We start from the raw sequence: 1,948 nt of genomic DNA, 5'->3' as shown, positions 1-1,948 counted from the left end.
GGTGAGCGGTGATAATGTGGTACCAAAATCATGTTCAATAGCCCGATTTCTCAATGCCACGGATCCACTTCATGGGCTTCAATTGCGTAACCCCTGTCTCATCATAATATATCTTTGTCATGTATTTATGGGTCACTAGATGTGGAAATTTTTCATGGTCCGCGAGGTCCCAATCCTCCATTTTCAATTCCGGGATGCGTGCGAGCTTTAGACCATCGAATGTGACCTGCTGAGGCAGCAGGGGAGTGGATACCACAAATTTTCCAGAGTCTAGATCCTTGGTTACTTTGGTTTTTCCCTTCCACGGAGGGATGTACTCAGGGCGGCTAGAAATAGGCTTGATTTCCTTAGCATCAACTTCTTCGATTCCTTCGTAATCCTATTCTTCCAAATCCACCACTTTTTCTGGTGGTCGTGCCTCCAAATTCTTCCTCGATTACATTCGCACCGACACTGACTTCTTTTGTTTTTCTTTCATGGCTGAGTGATTTTCTTTCATGGTGGGCTACTTCTCTTTTGTGATAGTTTGCTTCAACCTAGGTGACCTCGGCACCATAGGCACAACGGGCGTAGCTTCCATACTAGTCACTTTGGGGCCTGGCACATTAGACACAACTGCTTCTGAACTTATGGCTTCGACGGGGTTAGTACCAGTCACCTTTTCAATGAATCTCTCTCGGGCTGTTGCAGAATAGTTCGCAAACGAGGGGCGTGTCGCAAATTTTCCTAGAATGCACGAATCATACACTTAAGACAGTAAAAGGCACCAACAACTCTCAGAATGCAAAGTGTTCTCTGTTGGACCAGCACGCATAATTTATAGGAGGATTTGAATTCAAATTCAACCGTTCCCCCCAAATTCTGATAATAAATTCTTGGCAGCAGATCTTCAAATATTTGTGCCATAAATAGCTCCTACTCGCTCATTTTAGTTGCTTTTTAGCCATCACATCATGAATAGTAACTTCAACAGTTACCTTTGGACCCACCTCCGCGGCAATATTCTCTATGGTGTACCTTATATAACGTAGCTTGACCTGTCACACCCCTATTATCCATTGTGCAACCCTTCGACTGAGCTTTTCCCTAAGTCAGGCAGCATAGTTTAGAGTCCCGCAATTCCTTACAACTACCTAGATTATTGGGACTGTCCTGCTGCCGTATAGTCATTGTAGGGGAAGGATCCCCTGTATATAGATTCAACCTACTTCCATTTACTTTTCCCGACAAAGGTTACCCATTCAGCTTCATGAGTTAAACTGCACCACCATCCATAATCCCCTTGATAACATACAACCGCAACCAATGCATTTGAAACTTCCCTGAAAACTTTGTGAGCTTGCTATCATATAACAACACTAAATCATCTACTTTGAACGTGCACAACTTAATGTGCCTATCATCCCATGCCTTTTTGCATTCCTTTTGTAGTTGTTGATGAAATCCTGCTAGGAAACAATCTTCCTCCAACTCCATGATCTGCGCGAGCCATTCTTCCAAGGTCTCATGGTTTGCCATCTCAGTCAACGCTGCAATTCTTAAGTTGGGCACAATGTACTCCATCGGCATGACTGCTTCAATTATATAGACCAACCTGAATGGCGTCTGTCCTATCAATTTCTTGCAAGTCGTCCTATAAGCCCATAACACAGCAGGTACGCGCATATCCTAGTCATTCCTTTGTGCATTGCATACATTTTTCAATGCATGCTCTAAGATCTTATTAAAAGATTCTTCCATTTGATTGGCTTGTGGGTGATAGGGCGTGATCTTCTGATGATATACTTGGAATTCTTCCAACATCGCACTGATCGTTTCATTCAAAAAATGCGTACCCATATCACTTAGCAAAACTTTCGGGCATCCAAACCTTGCTAAGAAATATTCAAAGAGAAACTTTGCAACTGTGGTAGCAGTACAATCCCTCACTGGTTACGCTTCTACCCAT

At 43.1% G+C, this 1,948-nt stretch overlaps 1 protein-coding gene across 1 annotated transcript; it reads right to left on the bottom strand.

Moving 5' to 3' along the window:
- Positions 1–1,254: 1,254 nt before the first annotated feature.
- LOC149192931 (uncharacterized) lies at positions 1,255–1,665 on the bottom strand. Its single transcript, XM_089407160.1, has one exon. It carries the CDS (start codon positions 1,663–1,665, stop codon positions 1,255–1,257), a length of 411 nt encoding a protein of 136 aa, XP_089263286.1.
- Positions 1,666–1,948: the final 283 nt, after the last annotated feature.

Source organism: Pinus tabuliformis, chromosome 2_2 (genome assembly GCF_031772625.1).
Source record: "Pinus tabuliformis cultivar Carrire ecotype Pingquan chromosome 2_2, CPIR1, whole genome shotgun sequence".
Taxonomy (NCBI): Eukaryota; Viridiplantae; Streptophyta; class Pinopsida; order Pinales; family Pinaceae; genus Pinus; species Pinus tabuliformis.
This window is presented reverse-complemented; position numbering and strand designations above follow the sequence as displayed.